This window comes from Rhineura floridana, chromosome 11, assembly GCF_030035675.1.
Source record: "Rhineura floridana isolate rRhiFlo1 chromosome 11, rRhiFlo1.hap2, whole genome shotgun sequence".
Lineage (NCBI taxonomy): Eukaryota > Metazoa > Chordata > Lepidosauria > Squamata > Rhineuridae > Rhineura > Rhineura floridana.
In genome coordinates, this window is record NC_084490.1 from 53792673 (window position 1) to 53812098 (window position 19426).

A 19426-nucleotide genomic window follows, 5' to 3' on the forward strand; every position below is an offset into this window, starting at 1 on the left:
TAATATGTTTAATATGTAAACCTTTTGTTCAAAAATAGATGTTTTTAAAGCTTTTAAAATGTTTTTAAAGATGTTTTAATTAGTCTTTAATGGTTGTTTTGTTGTAATATATTTTAATATCTCTTTTTATGATATGGTAAAGTGTTTTTAGTGTTTTTGTTTGCTGCCCTGGGCTCCTACTGAAAGGAAGGGCGGGATATAAATCTGATATAGAAACAAATAAATGGATTGTCTCTTTTCTGTACAATCTTTAGCACACTGACAGAGCTCAATGAACATCCAAAATATTTTAGATCAAGGATAGGAAACCTGCAGCCCTCTGAATGTTGTTGGACTCCAACTTCCATCAGCTCCAGCCAGCATGGCAAATGGTCAGGGATGATGGGGTTTGTAGCCCGTAAGAAGAGCTTGCTGTTTCAGGACAGTGGCCCACATATGCTGAGACATATGTGTTAATCTTACAGTGCTTGATAAACGTATTAGGTGTGGCCCAAGTGGCTGCTCTACAAATCTCTAAGAGCAATGCATGGTGTGAAAATGCCGCTGATGTGGCTGCTGCCCTCGTTGAGTGTGTCGCTAGTTTAGTCGGCCGGGCTAACTTTAGCATAGGCCAGAGTGATACATGCCTTGATCCGTCTAGTGAGCGTGGATGAAGACACCACGTTTCCTAATCAGGCTGGGTGAAAGGACACAAACTATCTGTCTGACGTAGGTGTTTTGTTTTAGAGATGTAGACTTTGCACATCCAGCCAACGCTACGCCTTCTCTGTGGGGTGAACAGGGTTAGGACAAAAAGAAGGCAGCACTAGCTCTTGCTGACAGTGAAAAGAAGACAGTACTTTGGGACGAAAGGAACAGTACGTAGAACCACCCTATCTTTATGAAACACAGAAATTCCTATCGACAGACAGGGCATTCAGCTCAGACACGCTACGGGCCGAAGTAATGGCCACAAGAAAATACTTTAAAGGATAGGAGACTTAGAGAAATTTGACTTAGGGGTTCAAATGGGGGCTTCTGTAGGGCTATTAACACCTTGTGTAGGTCCCAAGTTGGGTAATGATGGATCGTAAGAGGTGCTGATACCGTTGCCCCACGAAGAAAGTGCTTGAGTAATGAGTAAGATCCAAGTGGTTTCTCAGGAGATGTGGACAGAACCGCTGAAAGGGCTGAAGCCTGACGTCTAAGAGTGTTTGGCCTAAGACCTAAGGATAAATCATCTTGTAGGAAACAGAGGATCTCATTGATACCCGCTTTCCTTGAGATCAGACCCTTCTTTTGAGACCACGATGAGAAGGCTTTCCACGTAGTCTCATATATTCTAATCGTGGAAGGGCATCTTGAGGCCATCATAGTTTCCAGCACCTGAAGTGGAATGCCTCTTTTTATGAGACATCGCCTCTCGATCTCCAGACATGAAGCACCAACGATCCTGGATCTGGGTGGCGAAGCTGTCCCTGTGACAACAGGTCTTCCCTGAGGGGAATTTGCCATGGGGAATTGATCGACAGATTTGAGTAGTTCTGGGAACCAGGGTCTCCTGGGGCACCAAGCAGCTATTAGTAGAACTGTTGCCCTTTCGGCTCGGATCTTTTGAAGTACCCTGGGTATGATCGGAATTGTTGGGAAGGCGTGGAGTTGTCCTTGAGGCCACTGGGAAGTCAGAGCATCTATGCCTTCTGCCTCTGGTGTCATATCTGGAGAAAAATCTTTTTACCTGGCGGTTGAGGTGAGTGGCGAATAGGTCCACTCCGACTCTGCCAAAGTGTCTCACAATTTCCTGGAATATCATTGGATGAAGCTTCCATTCTCTCTGATGTACCTTCTGTCTGCTGAGCCAATCTGCTTGGCAGTTGTCCTCCCCCTTGAGGTATTCTGCGAGGATCTAGTCCATGTGTATCTCCGCCCACTGAATAGTAAGGCAGCTTCCTTCTGTACTTGTGGGGAGCTGACGATTCAAATGACATTTGGCTGATACATTGTCTGTTCTGACCAGCACTGCATACCTTCTGTTCACTAAGTGCGCCAGTGCCAGTCGAACTGCACGTAGTTCCAGGAGATTGATTGGAAGTGCTGACTCCTGTGGAGACCATGTCTCTTGTATCATCTGGCTGTCGCAAATGGTTCCTCAGGTGATCAGGGTCCGTGGTGGGTCCTGGAATGGCACTCCTTTTAGTAGGTTTGGTTCGTAAGTCCACCATAGGAGAGAGTGACTGACAGCTGGAGATAGTGCCACCCTCCGGTGACGCTTGGTCGCAATATTGCTCTGAAAAGGTAGAAGTGCCCACTGGAGTGGTCGGGAGGGTTGATAGGTCCATGGGGTAGTTTGGTAGGTTGAGACCATCAACCCCAAGACTTTTACCAAATGCATAAGATCTGCTGATGGCAAAGATAGGAGCTGTGTGACAGCTGAAATTATCTTGTCCACTCTGTCCTGTGCTAACATTATGAGTCTCTGCTGCGAGTCTATGGTGGCCCCCAAATGTATTATGTGGTGTGTTGGAAAAAGCTGGCTTTTGGCTTGGTTGATGAGGAAGCTGTGGTCCTTGAGGCATGCTAGGGTGATGTGCAGATCTTCCCAAGCCTTGTGATGGGAACGAGACTACAGCAGAAAGTCGTCTAGGTAAGGAAAGACATGGATCCCCTTGCATCCTGAGGTGTGCCACCAGAGCAACCACGATCTTCGTGAATACTCTGGGGGCAGACGCCAGACTGAAGCCCATGGCCCTGAACTGGACATGCTCCTCCCCCACCACAAAGCGAAGGTAATGTCTGTGGGGCAGAAAAACAGGGATATGTAAATAGGCTTCCTTCAGATCGATGGATGAGAGGAAATTTCCCTTTCTCAATGCCTCCTTGATGGACAACAAAGTCTCCATGCGGAACCTGCTGTATTTTATGAACTGATTGAAAAATGGCCGCCGATTAGCAAAGACGTGTTTGCTGGAGCCGGAGCTGCATTTGGAAGAAATCTAATAGTAAGCAACTTCCCTTCACACTGAAACCAAGGGTTGCCAAGAGGAAAATTTTCCTAACCTTTAAACTCCAAAGAACGTCAGGAAAGTCAAGCTTTGAAGCAAGTACTCTACACAAAGAGGAAGATATGTCCGGTGACCCAGAACGCCCACGGAGGTAAAGATTTGCTTATAAATAAGTGGACCTAATGAATAGATAAACGACAAATAACTAACAAAGCAGGCTGGGAGCTATATCAGTTTTCCATTCCTTTAAATCTATTGACTACAAGCTCAAACAAATTGCTGCTCTTACCCTTTGAAGCTTGTTCCCGCCTTGGCGGCATTATCTTTTGGAGGTGTTAAAGCAACAGGTCAGCTGTAATTGAAGCCCAAACATTAATCTAAAAGGATGGTTTTCACCAGGAAAAAATACAAAGAACTTGGGATAGAACTGTGTACTGATATAGATGCCTCCCAAAATAAAGGAATGCAGACTAAGATAACACATTATTATAATGTAAAAGACACAACAAAGGAAGCAAGGCCTAGGAAGGGGGCGGAAGCTACAATAATATATGAGAACTGTAATAATGACTGGACGTTAAATAACTCCCTGACGTGGGTGTTAAATGCGGAGGATCCTTTAGGGCCAAATTTGGCTCAGGAACTAATAGCAGCTGTAGAGGAAGGTCCGATCTTTGAGACAATGGTACAGGGGAAGGAAATTAATGTCTCAGTTTTAAGTGACTTTAGTTCAATGCCCCCCCCTTGAATCCTCATCTATCTATGAAGAGCTCAAAACCAACTCCCCAGAACTTAAGCAATTCCAGGAAGAGGCAAAAGACTTCGATTTGAATAAACATCAACCTACTGTGATCAGTGAAAATTGGTGTCAAGTGGTGACACAATCCCTAATTCAAATTTCCAAATTCGTTGCTGAGTCGAACTCATTACTTTCTACACTAACAGATATAATTATTAAGAACGAATGCTCCCATAAAGAAGTGAAAGTAGACTTAATTACAAATTCGCAGGCTAGTCAAACTTCATACCTGAAACTTTCCCCTACTTGGGCAGTCAAAAAGATGAGTTTACAGACAGCCAAGCAACCTAAGAAGATTAAAAATATTAAAAATATTAAATCCTGTACAGTCTGACATAAATCTCGTATGAGATTTGATAAACTTTTCAAGTTAATGGATCCGCCGACGACTCCCACCAAGAGAAAAAAGAGGAGAAAGAGGAAATCTAGGAGAATAAAGATGAAAAAGAAGAAAAACGCAACCATTTCGGAGCAAATGAGACAAAATAACAAATCCACTGAGCAAGATCTTTCAAAGCTGGAGATCAATACCCTAACTTCACATCCCTCCTCACCCAACTATATTAAATTTCAACCACAACAATCAAAAAAGAACTCGGATAATTGCAAATTGGCTGAAGCTCACAAAATTAGAGCATGGGAACTGGTTTTAAGCAATGCGAAAGTGGCTATAATAAACTATCCTAAGCCCAAAGGAGCTCTAACTCAACTCCATCGAAGGAAGTACTTCCAATCCTTAATTGAACATATTATACCTGGAATAGATTGGTGTATGGAAGTTGCTTCGATAGAATATCTTTTTTATAATTATGTGGAAGCAAGAGCTAGAGTCACATTCCATGATAAAAAAAAAGCTAGTCTTCTGTATGAAAGTAGAAATTTACTCCTATCGCAGAACCTAATGCTTCATAGGGTTTTTGAAAATGTTGCTCCGATGCAAAGTTTATTACCATCGGTTTTAAATAGAATTAAATTGCGACCCCCAGAATTGATGATGGAGTCAAGGAAACAGGACTCTCAGATGGTGACTTCTAAGGATGTATCTATAAATACTGAGAAGACACAAGAAACCCATGTAAGAAATAATTCTATGCCTGCTCCAAATGAGGAAGAAATATTTTACATCCCAGAAGAACAACACCTACTGGAATCATATACCGCGCTTTCAATAGAAGCACAAATGGAAATTTTGGATAGTCTCGGAAAATTACTGACTACCCTAAAAGAGAAAAAAAAGGAGCAAACCGATGACTCCTGCATTAGCATTTCGAGCGGACGAACAAAAGTAGAGCCTACAGAAACAACAAAGCCACTTGTACCGTATTACACTGAAAAAGAGATCAAGGATTCTTGTGAAATATTAACAGGGAGGAATTCCAGACAAACAACAAGCATGCAAATTTCATTAATGACTAGCTCCTTGGATCAATCTTGCACTAAGCACTCCTTGCAATTGAAGACTGGGGAAAAAATATCACATGGAGAGCTACCGGATCTTCAGTCTGCCAGAACTTGACAAAGACCTTCCCCAAACTTACATCAATTAAAGATCACCTCTTGGAGTATAGCAGGGTGAAAGAACAAAGACTTAGATCCATATACCACTGCTTTTCTAGCACAATCTGAGAGGCTCGGAGGGTGGCGACAAGAAAGAGGGCCTTCTCAGTGGCGGCCCCCGAATTATGGAATAGTCTTCCTGACGAGGTATGCCTGGCGCCGACATTACTATCTTTTCGGCGCCAGGTTAAAACTTTCCTCTTTTCCCAGGCATTTTAGTATGTGTAAAAATGTTTATGTTTTAAATTTAAATTTTAAGCTTTTAAAAAAACTGTTTTAAATATGTGTTTCATTGTATTTTATGCTGATTGTTGTGAACCGCCCAGGGAGCTTCGGCTATGGGTGGTATATAAATTTAATAAAATGAAATGAAAAATGAAATTATATTTTTACAAGAAACCTGGGTAATGGGTGAGCTATACCTAGATGGTTACGCTCCTTTCCATTTAGATGCCAGCCAAAGTACCAGAGGTGGTCGTCCAAAAGGTGGTAATTGTATATTTGTATCAACTAGAATTAATGCTCAAATCATAAAGCTCGAACCCTTGACAAATCTAGCTGTAGCTGTAATTCTAAAACCTCCATTTTATTCCTTACTGCTTGTCAATGTATACTTACCTCCGAGTCAAGATAAAAAAGCCGCCATTAATAAAGTAGTAAGGTTGGAAGGATATTTAAAGAACCTAACTGCAATATATCCGGAAGCCGCATTAATAGTTGCTGGAGATTTTAACGCTAGATTAGGCTCGTCTGATGTTGCTTTATATACTAAATATCAAATGATTGCTCCCCCAATAGAAGGCCTTCTTAATATCCCCATAAGACAATCGAGAGATAGTGGCCTCAACTATACTGGCATTAGCTTGATGCAAAAGCTAACTAAACTAAATTTAATACTTTTAAACGGGCGTACCTGTGGGGACTTAGAAGGGGAATTTACTGACCTTTCATCAAGAGGAGCATCTCAAATCGACCTAGCCTTTGTATCACAGGAGCTGTTTCATTTAGTGGATAGTTTCAAGGTGGAGGATCGCCCGGAGAGCGACCACCGTCCTTTAAACATTGTACTAAACTGCAGCGTAATCCCCTTATTACTAGGATATCAGACCTTTATTAAAACAGATGTGGACATTCGACCGGGAAGGGTGAGATGGATACCTAAAGTAGAAAAAGAAATAAACGTACAGTTAAACTCCCCAGATATCTTAGTGATAAAAGATTTAATTATCGCAGCAGCTTATACCGAGGATCCACTTCCCTACTTCCAACAACTAGTAGTTTCTCTTCAAAAATCACTTCTAGTAATTTCCAACCTTAACAGGAAAAGTGCCCCCAAAAATTCAAAATCATGGTTTGACCAAGAATGCCGTGACAATAAAATACAGTTATCAACATACAAAGCTTATAAAGTAAATAGATCATCTGAACATCTTTCAATTTATTGTACGGCAAGGAAGCAATATAAGGATATGCTTAAAAGGAAAAAGAAAATAGAATTGAATAAAATTTGGCTACGCTTATTACATGCTTCCAAGTTAAAAAATTCTACTTTATTCTGGAGACTTGTAACATATAACTGGCCAAAGCCTTCACTCAACCTAGACTACCATATTGCTTCAGCTATCTGGGAAAATTACTTTGCCAGATTATATCAAAAGGACACTGATAATGGTACTATAATACACTATATGGAAAACGAAATCTCGGAATGGGCCCCGGTTTCTATAGCAGAGGTCCTTGACTTAATAGCCAAACTTAAACTGAGGAAAGCCCCTGGTAGTGACAACATTCCAGCGGAAGTGTTTAAATCAAACCCAGAATGGTGGGCCCCTCTGCTAGCGGCCCTTTTTACTTATATTAACAACTCAATGCAAATACCTAAAGAGTGGGGCCTCGCAATAATCATTCAGATATATAAAAAAGGTTCTCATACTGACCCAGCCAATTATAGACCAGTAAGTTTACTGAATATAATTAGTACACTCTATGCGACCCATCTGTATGATAAACTGAACGTCTGGGTGAAGCAAAAGAATTTATTGGCCCACGAACAAGCAGGTTTTAGGATCGGACGATCAGCTATTGACCAGGCCCTGGTTCTTTACCATCTAATATCTAAATATTCGACCAACCCAGATGCTGCGATGTTTACAGCTTTCATTGACTTAAAATCAGCGTTTGACTCTATCTCCCGAGAGAGACTTTGGGAGAAACTAAGCACTTTGGATATTGAGAAAAGGTTGCTACTATTGATTCGGGGATTATATGTGGACACATCCCTGCGGGTTAGGTGTAACAACAAGGGCCATTTATCAAATCCCATCCCCATGTTTAAAGGGGTAAAACAGGGATGTATTTTAGCTCCGCTATTATTTAATATATATATCAATGGGATAGTAGATTGCTTGGCCACCATCTCCTCCCATGCCCCGATACTAGCTGGCAATCCCAGATCCATACTGTTGTATGCTGACGACATAGTTTTATTGGCAAGAACCCCAATTGGTCTCAGACGCCTTTTAGCAACTTTGGCCACATTTTGTTCGAAGGAGTTGTTATCAATCAACTATGAGAAAACTAAGGTATTAATATTTTCAAAAAAAAGACTGAAACATCGCTGGCAAATTAACGGACTCAATCGAACAAGTAAATATTGTTAAGTATTTAGGTCTAACATTCTAATCGACTGGATCATGGCAAATGCAGATAAAGGCAACAGTTTGGAATGCAAAAAAAATGATGAGAGGTCTTTTATCATACTTTTTCAACAAAGGCGGCCAACTTTTTATCCCAGCAATCAAAGTATTTACCGCAAAAGTAATCCCACAACTACTCTATGGGGCACAAGTTAGTACTTATGAGAACTTTTCTGCCTTGGAATCGATACAAAACTCCTTGAGAACTATTTTCGCGGTCCCTAGTTGTATCCCCAGTTTTATTCTCAGACTTGAGGCAGGTTTACCAGCTATAGAATCTAAGATCTGGGCGCTGAGAATCACCACCTGGTTGAAATTGAAATTTGACCCCATTGGGCTCTCTCCACATATCTTGGGAGATAATTTTCAGTCCCCCTGGGAGAAGCTGATAATGGATAAAATTCTGAACCTGGGTTTTTCTATCTCTGTGATTCAAGAAATGGGCTACTTAAAAGCAAAGATGAACATTTTACAAAGAATTAAAGATATAGACTACCAACACCATTTAATGCAAGTTAGAAAACATAGGTATAATTTAAGTCCATTAACTCCAATGCCATATTTGTCCCATCTTACTATCCCCAGTTACCGCAGGGCATTTACCCTCGCAAGAATGAACATCCTACCTTCAATGCTTTTAGATGGTAGATTCAATAAAATTCCATATTGTGATAGGAAATGTCCTTGCGGTGGCGATGAGGTTGAATCAATTGCCCATGTGCTGTTACGCTGTCCATACTATCATGATCTTAGAAACCAGATCATTAAACCCATTCTTGACCACATACCTGGTAGAAGTGAGGAAAATTGCTTGGAGTATTTACTTGGAGATCAACGGCAACTAGTCACGGAGAAAGTCGCTAAATTCTGTGCAGCCGCTATTCCTTGCAGGAAAAAAATGGTTAAATGATCTTTGAAAATGAAATTCATTCGGGCCAATTTGTTTAGTTTTAAATAAGTTGAAATGATTTTTAGATAATTTTAATTAACATTTTATTTCCATTTTTATGGTGATATTGTATCTTGTATTCTTGTACTATCTGGTCTGTGACCGTAATAAATGATGACTGACTGACTGACTATGAACTGATTTAAGTTCTTTAAATTGAGTACCGCCCTGAAGGATCCGTCTTTTTTCGTGACGGTGAAGAATACAGAGTAGTTGCCTGAAAATCTCTCACTTATAGGGACACGTTGTATTGCTGCAATCTGCAAGAGGTGGGCAATTGCTTGTAGGGTCCTTTCCTGTTTGTCTGGAGATGTTGAGACAGGGGAGGGGATGAAGTTGGATGGAGAGAGGAGATGAATTCCAGTCTCAGACCGTATCACAGTGTGTGGAGCACCCATGGGTTGGAAGACATTTCCCTCCATCGGTGGGCAAAGTGTTGAAGGTGCCCTCCCACCTGCGGGGCCCTGGCTTCCAAATTGATGCTTATTCCCCTGAGACTGGGTTCCAAAACTTGATCTGTTGGGGAAAGGTTGTTGGCTTTTAGTCTGGGTATGTTGCCTATTCCAGAAGGGATGGCTGACACATGTCTCCCTTGTTCTTCCCAATGCCCGGGAACCTCGAAAGGACTGAGAAGGCAAATAAGGATGGAATGGTCTCGTAAAGAATTTCTTAGCCTCTCGTTTCTTGGCAGAAGGCAGAGCTTTCTTCTTTTCCTTCAATTCCAAAACTCCAGCTAGGGCGTCGTCACCAAATAATTTGCCACCTACATAAGGCTCAGATGCGAGATTAGAGCGGGCTGCAGTATCTGCCTCCCAATGTTGCAACCACAAGGTCCTTCAAGTGAAAACAACCACTGCTAAAGACCTTGCCGAAAACTGCATGGCAACCATGGATGCATCTGCCATAAAGGTCACTGCTCTTGACATTTTTAGAAGAGACTTCCGGGTTCAAGCCAGATCCTGCTGTGGTCCGTCCAATATGTCCTCTAGCCATAGCAGGGATGCTCTTGTGAAGACTGAGGAGGCTGCTGCAGCTCTGATGGAGAGGCACTGGCCTCATGAATTCTCCTATGGCCTAAATCCAGCTTGTGTTCTGACGCATCCTTGAGGTGAACATCCGAATCTTTCAGGTTCAGGGATGGATTTAGTAAATTGACAATGGGAGCATCTACTAGCGGGATTTTGAGTTGGTCCATAATGTGTTGTTCCAAGGTATAGTATTTGTTGGCAGTTGCTACAGATTTGAACTGCAGCGGGACATCAACTTGATCACTTTAGGAAGTAGTGATGGAAGTTTTAGCACCCTTGACTTGGGTTTCAGGTCTGGACACACCGCTGAAATTCTGGATGCTGGCGGATCCTCCAGAGAATTTAGACTGAGAGCCTCCATTGCCTTGCACAGGAGTGGAAGGAAATGAGCTTCCTGGAAAATCCTATTGGTTACTACCTCTTCATTCTTCCTCATCAAGGACAATCAACTCGTCAGGATCAATAGTTGCCTCACCCGGCGGGTGAGTATGTCTGCCTTGAGAGGTAGCATAAGGATCAGATGACGCACTGCCCTGTGGATGGAACGTGTGAGGAGGGCCCTGCACCCTTTGTGTTGTTGAAGGTGGCAGAGCGGCTGCTGTTGTGGCAGTACCTTGTGAAGGCTGTCATGCAGGGACTCCTGATGCAGAGAGATCCATTAGCAGGGAATCCCACAGTTGTTCCTTCAATTGTTGCAGCATGTGCGCTAACAGCTGCAACTGGAGAGGCTGAGCATGAGAGCAATATGGGATGTGCACCCCACCAGTATTTGAGATGCTGGACCCGAAGAGGAGGAAAGATTGGATGCTTCTCCCCTATCCCTCTGTAGTGCTTGGTGAGATGCAGGTGCCTCAATAAAGCCTGTGAAGTCCCCAGGAGAGGACGTTGTAGAAAAAATTGTATCTAAGGTGGGCTGGATCTGGGTGCCTTTCTCCTCAGGGATTCTTGGTCCCTCTGTGCCCTGCATATGATGCTGTGAGCATCCATTTCTGCAGCCCCCTGTGGATATTCAAGCCTTTGTCTGTCGTGACTGGTTTCTCTATTCTTCTTAGGAACCAGTCCTTTTGAAGCCATCCTGCCCGCTACAGTACACACCTCAACCATCTCCGGCCTGTAAGTAGAAGGGGGGGGGGCTATGGCTGCCTCTGCCTGGGATTCCAAAGGCATTAAAGGCCCCATGGCCTGTTTAGGTAATGGTGGCGGTTCAACTTCCATTCTGAGGGGAAGTGGGAGTGACTTGTGCTTTTTTGCAGTATTTTCCAATTTGCCTGTTGCTTTCCCCATGGAAGCAAACCACGCTGAGGGTCTTACGGGGGCTGAGTGCTTCAACAGTAACTGTAATACTTGGGTGCAGGGGAGGGAAGGCCAACCGCACTTCCGTGTGTCTAGAGGGCCCCGCTGAGGCCTTCCACGGGCGAGGCAGGAGGCCTTTTCCCAATGCCTCCTGCAGCACCCTGTGAGAGCGCAACAAAATGAACTTCCTTGTTCCCGCTAGGGATGTAGAAGGCCGTTGAGGCATTTACTGCCAAGGTTGCTAAGCCATGATTAAGATAACGAGGCTCGGGGTGGTGGTGCTGGATCCCGCGAAGGAGACAGACTGGTTCCAAACAGAACAAGGAGCGAGGTGCCCGCTTTGCGGACAGCTTAGTGTCGCTGTGAAGTCCCTTAGTGGGGGGGGGGGAACAAAGTAAAAAAACCCTTTGTTTTTTATAAATAAATTACTTAAGGGAGAAATACAGGAGGAAAGGAAAAAACAGACACACAACTGAAAGACACAAAACTGTATACAGGCCTGAACCACAGAGCAGAGAGAAAGACAACCAATCTTGGTGGGAGGCAGAAGAAAACTGAAGGAGCTGTGCAGAGGAGGAAGTCCTCATAAAAAGAAAAAAACCGATTAGCACTCTTCTGCCTTCAACCGATAGGTGGACCTAGTTACCCCACCTGAAATCAGCTTTTTCATGCACAGGAGAAAAGCTCTACACGAGGCTCACAAGGCTTGTTTAATAAGCATCTGACATGGGTGTGGGAACTCTAAAGAATCCCAACGGGACAGAGACAGGATGGAGTCTAGTGTTTACTTGTCTAGAGTGTTAGGCTTGGTCAAGGCCATCCTGCAAGAATTCCAGCACTGTAGTGATTGCTGTGGCCTTTGATGAAAGAGTCTTGACTTGGCATCATAGTGCATGCTGAGGTTTCCCTGCTAAACACCATTAGTGGACTCCCTTCTTGCAGCAAGCAAGGGGTCGAGGACCCTAGCAAAATAGTTTTAAGCCTCCTAGTTCTGCTCTTGTAACTTCCAGGTGTATATGCTGAAGCCATTCCAGCCTGGGCTACAGGAATGGACCATGGGAAAACATGCCAGTATGTAAGCATGGGAGGCCCAGGGGGTGTCTGGATGAGAAGCCCGATATCTGCAAACTGGGGACGAGGCCAATTGGGGGAGATTAAGATTGTGCTGGGTTGATCCCTCTGGACCTTGGAGACTATGGGAATACATAGAGGGCGCCATTGTCCTCATGTAAACATTGAGCAGCTCTAATGAGGAAGAAAAAGTACTGCCGTGATGGGGGAAAGTGGTCTTTACCTTTCCTGAAAGCTTAGTTGAACAGCGTCCACTCATCCAGGTGGAATTTCTGCCCATTGGAATAACAAATTGGCTTGTTTTCACAAGGCTGGGGTGTCAAGCATGACACACAACCCCAGAATCTTCAGTCTAGAAGTGGAGAGACACACAGGGTTGATGCTGAGGCTGGACACCTGAGGAAACCACAAACTCTGAGCAACCTCATCCTCTCATCACCATGGAGACAAGAGGATGATTGTCCCTAGGGAGGAAACATAAGGTTCTTCAAAAGAGTCTGCGTCCTAGTGGACAGGATCTTGGATGGCAACAAATAGGGTAACCTTGCTTTTTTTGTTTTAATGCAACAGGTTCTCAGGAAACTGAACACAGCACAAAATCCAGAACATGGCCCAGAGTAATTATGATGCACACAGGGTAGATCCCAGCTGTACACTGATGTCTATCTAGACTTTGAACATGCAAGTTTTTAACACTATTGGTCTTTTAACTGAAATATATAAAACTAGCTGTATGCACTCAAAGGAAGTAGTCAGAAATAGTGTTCAAATGAATTCTAAGCCAAGAAAAAGCAGCGTTCTCACACCTTTTACATAAGTTAAGCACAACTGACTATGTTTGCATAATGTATTCTGCTCATTAGTCATCTGGCAAGGCAAAAACTATACTGGGGGTTAAAGTCCTGTCCCGTGCATTTGGCCCAGGTTTGCTTTCCTTTTTTAAACTTCTGGCCTAAAGAATTCTGTGCCATTTAGAAGCTTGCCACCCATTCTTGTGAATGAAGACAAATGGGCTAACAGAAAGTGTTGTCTGAACTATGGATCTATTTAGCATTGCTGCTCCCTTTATGGATTCACAATACTTTCCCCCCAAATACAGTAGTATTTTTTGGCCTCCAATAAGCTGTTTGCTCATTCTGTGTCATCGTAACAAATGTGCTACATATGGGCTCCTCAAGTTCTGCCATTCCCCGCCCCTGAGGCATAAGCATCCATCAACAGTTTCAGTGTGATAAACAAGCAAGTGACAAAGTTCAGTTTCTTAAAACTTGTTTAATATCCATATTTTTGTCTGCTGGGCAAAGCCAAAACAGTCTGGCCTAGTTTCAAGTTACAAATCCATACACTTTTCCTTTCCTTTCAGTAAAATGAACAATGTGGCAATAAAAAGGTTTTGTTACCTGAAATAAAACCCATTTCAGCAACAGCTTTAAAAAAGGGCAGAGGGGGAGAAAAAGAAAAAAGTCACAGTCTGCATTTCTCATCCAGAGATATCTATCCTGCTTCATTAAAGAACACCATGAAAAGATGAAGGCTCCTGTCCAGGCACAACTAAGGACTGAAATATCTGACAGCCACTATTATTGGGGTGGGTGAGTGAAGAGAGGGAGGGAAATACAAGTTATGGTTGAAAGTCCGGTTGGGCTTTTAGAAAATAAATTTAAAAAGAAGTCTCATTTGGAACAGGATTCTCTAGGGATGATTAAGAATTACCCCCATAACAAACTGGCAAATGCAAGTTTTAACCTGGTCAAAGTGAAAAGTTGCTTTGAGTTAAATTCTATGGAGGGAAAACCAAAAGGATGCTAGGCCCAAACACTTACTGTATGTTTCATGTCTTGAATTTAGCTACCGAAAGTACGACGAGCCCAATCCCAAAACAGCTAAGATAAGGGGTCAACTACCAGACAACAGTTATATTCTGCTGTGGCAGCCATGACACCTACTCCTGCATTTTGCCAACTCTTGTATTGCCCCAAGCTGCATTTTGGTGAAAAAGCTATGAGTAACCCTGGGATAAGAAAACCCTAGGCAGAATAAAACACATGCTGGTTTTCTTCTAAGACAAGACGAGTCTGGGTTGGGGAAGAAAAGACAAAACAACTGGTTGTGTTTTATTCTTATGCTCAGAAGCAAACAACTTGATAAGAGTGTGTATGTGTGTGCATGCATGTGAATTCTACCAGAAGCCATTACAACCCTGGAGAGCCTCATGGTATAGACCTTCCCCTGGCTCCAGATTTCACCTACTTTCTACCGAGTATAAGGAGTCCAAATACCAGCTGTTCCACTAGAGGAAAGGAAAAGCTACTTCCTCAGTTCTGAGGCACAGAATATCACAAAGTAAAGGGGAGAACCCCTCTACCCTAACAGGGAACTCATGGTGGGTTTATTTTTATTTTTGAAAGCCAAGTTTCATGAGCCTTTTTATAGTGCCTTCAGTTGTGATAATGACACATTACGTTTCCTCACTTCCCTTTGCAAACTCATTTAAACAGACACAGCCCACCTACTAGCAAAATGGTATACCTATCCTGGTGACTGAGCCATTGGAAAAAGGAGGAGTGGGGTGTCCATTGCACAGACACTTACAGCATCCATGTCTTCCACCTGACCCACAGAAGTCGCTAGAGGTAAGCAAACAAAAACACCACACACACACAGTCTCCACTTCCAGCTCCGCTCACCCACAAGCCCCTCTAAATCTCAATATGGCTTGGTCCCCTCAACTTGTCCCTGCTATTTCTACTTGCACCATTGCTTGCAGGAAGCTTAGGGGGGAGGATTGAGAGTCATCAGTTGTGGGTGCAGAACTGAAGTCCTGGCTAGGATGCCTGATCACACCGTACTGCTTCAAACGTTTCTGCAAACAATGTTTTGGCCACCTATGGGAGTAGCATTCTGCCACAATTTTCAAGAAACTGGATTCTTCTTTGGTTTTAATGTTTTTCTTAAAAGGTGAAAAAAGTCAAAGGCCAAGAGTAGTATGCAACCCCCCCAACTCTTTAATGGATAAAGGAATTGAAATACAAGTTTTAAGTTTAGAAAGGCTAGCTGTTCTTCAGGATGAGTTTCCTTTTGGGGTGTTAATGTAGCTGATGCTTCTGAGATAGTATAGGCAGTCCAGAAAGCATTTTTTTTAAAAGGGGAAGGGAGAAAGAGGGGAGGGAGAGGAGGTAATTTGACTAGAGTGTTTTGCCAGAGACAGCATCCTTGTGTGTGCTAAGAGAATGCCATCATTCAAAAAGACCCGAGTGAATGGGGTCAGAACACCACGAGGAAAACTATTTTAAAAAAACAAAAGAGAAACACTTAGTTTTATTCTGAAGGGGGATAACCGTTAAGTGCTTGCCAAGCAGCTTTTTTTGGTGTGTGTGTGTGGGGGGCAGAAACCTACGCTCACAGTTGTAATGCACTTTCTGCATTACATTGCACTCCTCCCTTGCAGAATATGAGGCCAATCTAAAGAAAAGGAAGAGTGGGCTGCCACATTGACCTGCTAGTTAGTTCACCTTACAACCAGAAAACCAATAAAAGTTATTTTAAAAACTGAAATTATCTCGGATGACATACTAATGCTGGTGCTATCAACAGGCAGGATACTTGGCTCCCTTGCAAAGGGCACAAGAGTCCTGTGCCAATCTCCCAGCAGAACCTCACAGCAATGAGCTCTGTGGTTTCTTCCCCTTCCCTCCAATGAGATGTAGCCTAAACTTTATTTAAAAGAAAAGAACATATTTTTAAATATTGACAGTGGACTAAGTCCAGCCTCTTTACCCTGCCGCCATGTCCACAATTCTCCACACAGTGTGTGCACCCTGCATCATGGAACCGCACCCTGGGTCCGTGGTGTCTGGAAGTTCACAGTACATGGAGCCATCTTTTCCCTCTGCTGCCCAGAGCAGTTAGTGCCTTTGCCATTGCTCAGCATGAGACCAGTCAATCTCCTCTTCCTTGGCCACTTAGTTTGACTTAAGTTGCCATAGAACCTTGCCGAGAATCAATGATGCCTTGCTCTATGGATGGGACAAGAACGCAAGAGAAAAACAAAGCACCCGATACTGGTTTCTTGAGGCCGTTTTGTGGATTCCTTGCCAATCCCAAAGCTGCTTCTCAAAACGTCTCTGACTCTCTTGGTTTCTGCAGTTCCGGTTATATATATATGTATTTTTGACCTATTGTTCCTGCTCAGTTTGAAGAGCTGTTATTAGAGGATCCAGAGGTTGAGGCAATAGCAGCCCCAGCTGGGCTGCTTGTTGATACAGATTTGCGGATGTGGGGAAGCAAGTAGGGGTCACATGCTAACAGCTGGACATCTATCCGATCTTCCTTCCGGTATGCCAGGCAGCGTCTGATAAATGCCTGAAAGACAATCACAGGAAAGAGAAAGCTGACATGAGAAGTTGGTACTAGTACCTCTTTTCCAGAAGAGGGGCAAGCAGAAACTGATAGCAGAAACAGGCCAGTTTCATTAATTTTTTTCCCCAGGTATGTTGAGAAAAACTCTCCCTGGCTTCCTGCAGTTGCTTGGATGGTCATGGATGGTCCCAGGCTACCCTTCTCTTATACCCAACACCAGATGCTGCCCTTCAAGGTTTCAGATGAAATGCCATAAAAAGCAGCCACAGAGACCTCTCTCACCCTTTCTTTCTGCTGCCTCCCTTAGCCTACTGTGGTGAGCCGGTCAAGCGAGAGAGAGAGGCAAGCAGACAATCGAACTGTGGAGTGAAAGTGCAAGGAGGAGACATGACCACCTTTCCTCCCTCCTCAGCTGGACATCTGAAGAGCAACATCTGGCTCATGAGGTGATTACAGGCCAGAGAATTTAATCCTAGCTTCTGGATGGTGTTGATTGCTAGTTTGCAGACTGATGGCTTGAGTAAGACTGAATGGATGAATTTCTTGTTGAAATGACCGACCGACCAAAAGGTTACAGAACACATTGGACTTACCTGAATAATTCCTTCTTTTAGATGGAGCAGGATATCCAGTGACGGATGTTAAGTCCTACCCACCAGTGGAGGCAGGATTTGTAGAGGCTTCAAACTTCCACTGAGGGGAGCTGCCCTCTCAGTCTTGGAAATACTACAGCTAAGGAAACAAGCCCCAACTGAAAACACAACAGGCATAAAGAAAAAAGGATGACAGGAAAAAGGATCAACCGCAAGGATTAAACTCATCTAGATAAGGGAAAAAATTGTCTGAAGTGGAAACAAGCCATTGCTAAGATGGGTCTGGATGTCGAGTTCAGAGCAGAAGGAAACTTTAAGTCCAAAGTTCTGTTCTTGTCAAAGCAGAGGACATGGTGGTGATCTAATTAATCCTGGCAGAGCTAGACTGTATTTTCTCCACTATACAACTTGCTGCAGCACGTCCTTTCTAAAAGGAAGCTTTGAGAGAGGCACAAGTGTTGATTTTGTAATGCCTAATAAAAGGTAGAAAGTGTTGTTCAAGTAGCAACCTAACAGATATTTAGCAGCAGAACTCTAAAAGAAAACGTCACTGTAGTATTTCCTCCAACAGAATGTATTAGAACATCTGTACAAATACGAGCCCGCTGGGAGTGACAAGCAAAGATGATCTAAAGTATATATAGCCACTTATTTAAACTTCAAGGGGAAACCTGTTCACTTATGTTACTCTCTTATTAAGGAAACTAACATGGAATTTGAAAGTGCAGCACTGGCCCAGTGAAGATAACCTTTTAGGGCAATTTGCACATTTAGCACATGACACTGCACCTCTCCAGGATGAAAAGAATGCAGGCAAAGACAGAACAAAACCAAGTCTTGAGAACAGAGAAAAGAACTATCTGTTCAAACTGAAGTGAATTGGCCCTCAAACCAGTGCTATCAGACAGAAAGATGCAGAACTTTTTTCTAATAAAAGCTCTCCTTGCAGAGTCCACAGCAGCAAGAAAAAGTTCTTCAGCTGAGCCTCTTGGCTTTGTCTTACAGTAGCTGTCCTTTCCCAGTTGGAGCCACTGTCAGAATGGAGGAGGAAAGGCAGAGATAAAGCAAAATGGGCTTTTTAAAGGAAAAGATTGAGAACAGGTAAAGATGATGAAAATACAGTGAACTATCAGTGAAGGAGTCATCAGCAGACAAGAGAAAAGTAGCTGTGAGAAGAAAAGTAGGTCCAATCCTGCTTGAGACAGGGAAGGAACTGAGGTGGAACTTCCTGAGTGATACCAGTAACACAAGCCTATGTCACATGGCCCTTCCTGTTCCAGATGGCAAGAGGAGAGAATACATCCTTGGGTGCCTCCATCTCACTAGGCTGAGAAAACTCCTATATAACAGTAGCTAAACAAATTGAGAGATTATGAATGGAAGCCTAAGTGAACACCCTTAAAACCAACTTGCAGAAGGTCTTGAGATAATCTGTAGACCATAGGGACGTGAGATGTGAGCCTCTTAGAAACTGCTTTACATGAGAATGTGTAGCCAGGGAGGTATAGCCTGTTTTAGTGAGCAATGGCTGATGCCTGCTACTTCAAGGCATTGTGACAAAGCCTCCACCCCTTGGGATCATCAAGAGATGAAGAACAAGCAAAGGTGCCCAGGTAGCTTCATAAATTATCTGGACAAAATTCTTCATCTGAAGCAAAGGTAGCATTGACTACTTTTAGGACATACCCAAGTCCATTAAGGATGAACTCTCAAATTTCAAAACATAAAGGTGGAACTACCCTGGGTTCTGAAGGAAAACTGTGCACTAAAAGAGGTCTTGATGAATGGTAGTCTCCATGGGACCTCTGTCCCCCCATACTATCTCTGTGAGGTCAGGGAGCCAGACTTTCTGAGGCCAGAACATAACTGTGAATGACCTTCCCCACAAACTTGGATTTCAGGTGTCAAATGTAAAGATGACTGCTTGACCAAGGACTGGTAAGGGCATCTGTTGCCCTGGTGCTTTTGAACTGGGAAAAACCAGCTTGCCTTGTGCTTAAATAATGATGCAATGAGGTTCCACTAGTGGAAGACCCCACTTGCTAACAGTCCCAGACAATACTTTGGGATGAAAATTGCTTTGCCCCTGATCGATGCACA

General features: G+C 43.3%; 1 protein-coding gene across 5 annotated transcripts in view; it reads right to left on the reverse strand.

Annotated features, from left to right (window-relative positions):
• Window positions 1-13631: 13631 nt before the first annotated feature.
• TLK2 (tousled like kinase 2) overlaps window positions 13632-19426 on the reverse strand; it is a 60664-nt gene continuing 54869 nt past the window's right edge. For all 5 annotated transcript variants that reach the window (XM_061590895.1, XM_061590897.1, XM_061590898.1 and 2 more), the window contains exon 22: window positions 13632-16736. In XM_061590895.1, the coding sequence (XP_061446879.1) occupies window positions 16563-16736 (174 nt within the window). In that variant the 3' untranslated portion in view covers window positions 13632-16562. The remainder of the gene's footprint in view (window positions 16737-19426) is intronic.